The sequence below is a fragment of the Trichosurus vulpecula genome, chromosome 5 (assembly GCF_011100635.1).
Source record: "Trichosurus vulpecula isolate mTriVul1 chromosome 5, mTriVul1.pri, whole genome shotgun sequence".
In the NCBI taxonomy this organism is placed as follows: Eukaryota; Metazoa; Chordata; class Mammalia; order Diprotodontia; family Phalangeridae; genus Trichosurus; species Trichosurus vulpecula.
The window spans coordinates 81,774,493-81,779,741 of NC_050577.1; the positions used below are offsets into that span (position 1 = coordinate 81,774,493).

At 36.6% G+C, this 5,249-nt stretch overlaps 1 protein-coding gene across 1 annotated transcript; it reads left to right on the forward strand.

The window, feature by feature from the left end:
• Positions 1 to 533: 533 nt before the first annotated feature.
• On the forward strand, positions 534 to 4,323 carry LOC118850911 (isopentenyl-diphosphate Delta-isomerase 1-like). Its single transcript, XM_036760535.1, has 4 exons — positions 534 to 675; positions 1,051 to 1,143; positions 2,078 to 2,208; positions 3,994 to 4,323. Exons 1-4 carry the CDS (start codon positions 534 to 536, stop codon positions 4,321 to 4,323), a joined length of 696 nt encoding a protein of 231 aa, XP_036616430.1.
• Positions 4,324 to 5,249: the final 926 nt, after the last annotated feature.

The window sequence follows — 5,249 nt, forward strand, 5'->3', positions numbered from 1 at the left end:
AGAGATCACCTAGGCCAGCTTGCTCAATGTACACTTAAGGGAATTGAGATCCATAGAGGTCTCCAACCTTCTCAAAAGGTACTTCCTGAATTAGTCCTACAGTCAGGTCTCCTAATCTTGCTCTATTTCAGTACTACCATGATCCCTCAGATCCTTGATTATAATTAGAGGTTGTAAAATCAGAATTGGCTTTGAAGAGAAATAACCAGCAGAAGGTAAGGATGAGTGGTAACACATAGTTTGGCAAAAAGAACACCACTCAAACATTTGATTTTTAGTTCAGCCATGTAAGACCCCTGAAAACCTGGAGAAGGCATTTATTTCTGCTTCAGTCTCAGTTTCCTCATCTGCTAATTGGAGATAATATAACTTATGTTACACACAAAAAAAGGATCAAGTGATATAATGAAGGTAAAGTACTGCATAAGCCTTTAAGAATTATGTAATCATTATTGTTCTATTCACATTTCCAGTAACATACCCAATTCTTTCACTTTTTTTCTGTGATACAGGTAGCAGAAAAACTGAAAAATATGTCAGAAGAAATTTACAGTCACTTGGATAGTTATCAAGTAGGGCGCTTGGCAGAGTTATGCATCGTTGTTGATGAAAACGATAATGTGATTGGTGCAGAGGACAAGAAGACTTGTCACTTGTATAAAAATATTGAAAAAGGTACAGTGGCCCTCACTTCAGAAGAGTTTCTGCAGTATTTTTGTACTCTGACAGATGTTGTGGAACAACGTGGGCTGTGACGCTTATAAAAGAATGAATAAAACCTTGTGTTCTTGCCCTTTGTAATGTTTTAGATTAAAGATGTAACTCTTAATCTGTGTGATTTTGACTTTCCATGTAATTAATGACAAATGAGAGAACTGAGAGAACAGATGCTCACCGAGTCTCTCCTTGTGCTTTGCCTTTGTGGCCCTCTCTTCAGTTTTTGGCTATGGTAGTATGGCAGTGTATGAGCACAGTATAGAAGAGTAAAGCAATGACCAACATACATCTTGTTACCTCTATGTTTAAAAGGAGTTCTTCACTTCTTTTCAGGGCTCTTACACCGAGCTTTCAGTGTTGTCTTGTTCAACAGCAAAAATCAACTACTGGTGCAAGAGAGAGCAGATGCTAAAATTACCTTTCCAGGTGAGTCTCTACACTTGAATGTTATTCCTAAGATTTCAGACAGAACTCCCTCGTTTGGATTTGGCAGAAACTGATGAAGAAGTTAGTCTCCCAATAGACCCTTCTCTATTTTTGATTCTATTACCCTATGATCCAACAGGCAATGTGAAATGAATTTTATTATGATCATTTAAAAATAAGCTATTTTCAAGGAAATGAACTTCAGAAGTAGAAACTCTCACCTACCTGGCAATGAATAAAAATGCTAAGGACATTATACTATCCAAAAATTGCTAGAACTAAAATAAAGATTATGCCTAGGAGATGTAGGAGAAAACTTTTATTGTAGTTAGTTTACATTTCACTTGTATTTCATTCCTACAAGTTTAATATGCCTTACCCTCAAGGAATGTTGGAATTACTTAAGTATGGTCAGATAAAAAGGAAAAAAGAGATAGAGCAAATAGAGTTCCTGGTTTAATTTCAGAAGTGAAAGCTTTGTGGATTTTTTTGTATGTGACCCATTCATTCAAAGATCTTCAGTGAACAGTTAAAGAGATTCTAGGAGATTCTATCCCAAACTGGCGATTTGAATATTAACAAAACACTAAGACCAAAAGGCATTCATGAAAGAGTTCTAAATGAACTCAAAGATGAATGTATTAAATTGGTGGTCAAAATGTGGAACTTCTTGTTTCCATTATTGCATAGTTTAGTTGGGAGTTTCTCTGCCTGAAATGCATTTCCTCTAAACATCTGTATCGCCATTTTCTTTGCCATTTTCTTGATCTCTGTAACAACCTTGTGATATCAATTTTCTTGCCTGCCATATTGCAACTGGTCTTCCTGGTTAAAGAGAGATTGTTTGCATGAAAGTATCAGTACGAACTTTTGTTTTGTTTGGAGTATTACAAGAACGCAGGGGTAAAAATGCATCATATCTTCATTCTTTTAGGGTACTTTACTGACTCTTGTTCTAGTCACCCATTAAGCAATGCTGCAGAGCTGGATGAAAACAATGCCATTGGAGTAAGGAGGGCAGCTAAGAGACGAATACAGGCGGAATTAGGAATTCCCCCGGAACAGGTAATCAACTTTATTTCCCAGAAATAGTTACACCAAGTATAGGAATGAAAGGGAAAGTTAAAGGTATTCTGTGCCTGCAGTTGGGTCAACTCTAAGATAATTGTCTTAAGTTACCTTGAGCAGGCCATGATCTAGCGATCAAATTCCATTCAAAAGACAATATGGTAATGTGTCATTTATCCAGCATTGTAGGGAGAAACTTGAGTTCTACATAACTGCAGTTCTAGTCAACTGATGAAAAGCAGCAGGAGTGGTAGATAAAATGCTAGATTTGGTGTTAGGAAGACCTGGGTTCAAATCCCACTTCAGATATCCACTAGCTGTGTGATCTTAGGCATCTCTCTGTTCCTCACTTTCTTCATCTGTAAATTGAGGGGTTGAACAGAAGGCTCTGGAAGTTCCCTTCCCTCTCTAAATCTATGATCTATTGATTCTAATTTGTTGCTTCTGATTTCTGTAGGTGGGTCACTAGGTAGCCAAGGTCTTGGAATATTAGAATCATTGAGGATGAGGAAAAAAAAGAAACTTCTCTCTTCATCTTCATTTTACACATGAAGAAAATGAGGCACAGAGAGTTATATGTCACTTGCCCAAGGTCACTCAGATAATTAGTGACTGAACTGAGACTAGAACCCAGGTCTCCTAACTTCCAGCTCATAGTCTAAAGTAAAAGAAGCATGTGGGCAACATAGCAAGAATGGATATGTCCCTTCTGAGACAAGATCACCTAAAAGAAAGAAGGTAAAGCCTAGCTCTCAGTGAGGGAGCCTCATATTTTTCTTTCTTTGGCTGCAACTGACCCAGGACCTTAGGACTCAAATATTTGCATGGTATAATGTCTTGCCATATCACATCAGGCAGAATCTGCCAATATAAACTAGCAGTTATAACTCTTACAGATCAACCAAGTTTTGATCACTTATTCTGCTGAAATTAAAAATTCCTCAAACCATGAAACCCAAGTTTGCCCAAAATAAGAACTGGTAAGACCAAACTTCTATCTTTTCCCTCTTGTCCTAAAGTTATACAACTGAATAATGAAATGGTATCACTTTAGATGGAAATTCATATCCTGATTGCATTTATCATGATGAACATGAAAGTTCATTTTAGGAACATATTATTCTCTTTTGTTGCTTCAACTAACAGTTTTAGTGACAGTTTAAAAGGTGATCTCAGGCAGACTCTGACAATATAAACTAGCCGTTATAATTATTACAAATTAGCCAACTCTGTTCCATACCCCAGAGCCATTTACTTTCTACAACATTGGCTTTCTCTATTTCAATAGGATTGTCATTGATATCTTGCAAAAATTGTAGTAATAATCTCTTTAGTGCATCCTGCTACTCCAAAAGAATGGTTTACTGATCACTTTTGGTAGAAATTTTAGCCATAGTCCAAGGGTTATCTTAGAATGAAGGACTGGCTTATCAAATGGAGATTAAGGAGATAATGGGAGGAGTGGGACTTTTTAAAAGGATGATGGAAGGAAGATTTGAGCATTGATTAGGAACCAGCTTTTATTAAGCTCCTAATATGTGTCTGGTATTGTACTAAGCATTGAAGATAAAATGCAAGAATTAAATACATAAAGAAATTAAGACCCATAGAGATGAAGCCACTCAGCTATCAAGTAAGTGGCTGGTGTGGATTTCAAATGCTGTCCATCTGACTCCATATGCAGCAATCTACACTATACAAAATCCTTTCTCTGCATTTAGAAATTGAAAGCCTTTTTTTGCTGTGATAGGATTGGTAACAATGTATCAAATTTGGTCACAGGTTACCCTGGATGATATCATCTACATGACACGCTACCGTTACAAGGCTCAATCAGATGAGACTTGGGGAGAACATGAAATTGCTTATCTCCTATTGATAACAAAGGATGTAACCTTGAATCCAGATTACAGAGAGCTGAAGAATTATTACTATATGTCAAAGGAAGAGCTAAGAGAGCTCCTGGCAAAAGGGGCCAGAGGTGAAGCTAAGATTACTCCATGGCTAAAACTCATGGCCGACAATTTTCTCTTCAAGTGGTGGGATAGCTTACCTAATGTGAATCATTTTGTTGACCATAAAACAATACACCACAGAGTATTAAAAAATTAAGGAAAGTACTATGCACAACCAAAATCTTTGATTGTTCTGGCTAATGTATAGAGTAGATAATTCTGATCCCAGAGCTATACATTAATAAGGGGAATAGGGCAGGAACCAAAAGTTTCTATTTGGTTTTAGGATACGATATAGTTTATAGGCATGTGTAGTATCTCTAACTATACCTCCCACTTCCTACTGGAGAAAGACAGCATTTCTCAGACTGATACAAAACATCAACCTAATCTGAGCTACTTTTTCCTCTCTGAATTTCTAGTTTCCACCTGGCCTGGGCTATACTGTGTACAGAGCACTGTACTAGCCACTTGAGGAGATAAGAAGTTGAGATAAGACAAAGTTCCTAACCTCACAAAGTCTAAGGGATATGAAAAGTACACAGATTACTATGAGACAAAAATAATACATATTAAATACAAAAGAAAGGTATGAGCAAAGTTCTCTATGAAGCCCAAGAGGGACTAAGCTGTAGGTTCTATGGGATAAAGAAGAACAATTTATCGTAGTCAAGGTTTTATCACTTACTCTGCTGAAATTAAAATTTCCTCAAACCCAAGCCATCTGCCAATGACCTTTCCACTCTAAGCAGCCTTATAACATACAAACTGCTAAAGTGAACTCTATCACAATGCTAAATATTCTGGGGTCCTAGAGCCTGTCTTTATTAAAGTAGAAATTTTTTTTCAATGCTTGCCTTACACTGACATGCCTATGTTGGCAGATTTTTATTCATTGGGCATAAATTGTATATTAATAGGAAATGAGAGAGAAAACTAAATTTTGCTTCTTATTGAGGAATGATTTTAGCAAATCAAAAAGAAAAAATGATTTTTCCTTTATGGGAATTGGGTTTTTCTGTGTTACTTTTAAATAGTTGTGTGGTTAAATATGTCAGACTAACTTACAATAGACTGCATGAA

Excerpts from the sequence above, each read along its gene's own strand:
- LOC118850911 (XM_036760535.1), top strand. The coding sequence starts at position 534 with ATGTCAGAAGAAATTTACAGTCACTTGGATAGTTATCAAGTAGGGCGC. Across the intron at positions 676-1,050 it reads GTATAAAAATATTGAAAAAG|GGCTCTTACACCGAGCTTTC; the intron begins GTACAGTGGCCC and ends ACTTCTTTTCAG. Across the intron at positions 2,209-3,993 it reads TAGGAATTCCCCCGGAACAG|GTTACCCTGGATGATATCAT; the intron begins GTAATCAACTTT and ends ATTTGGTCACAG.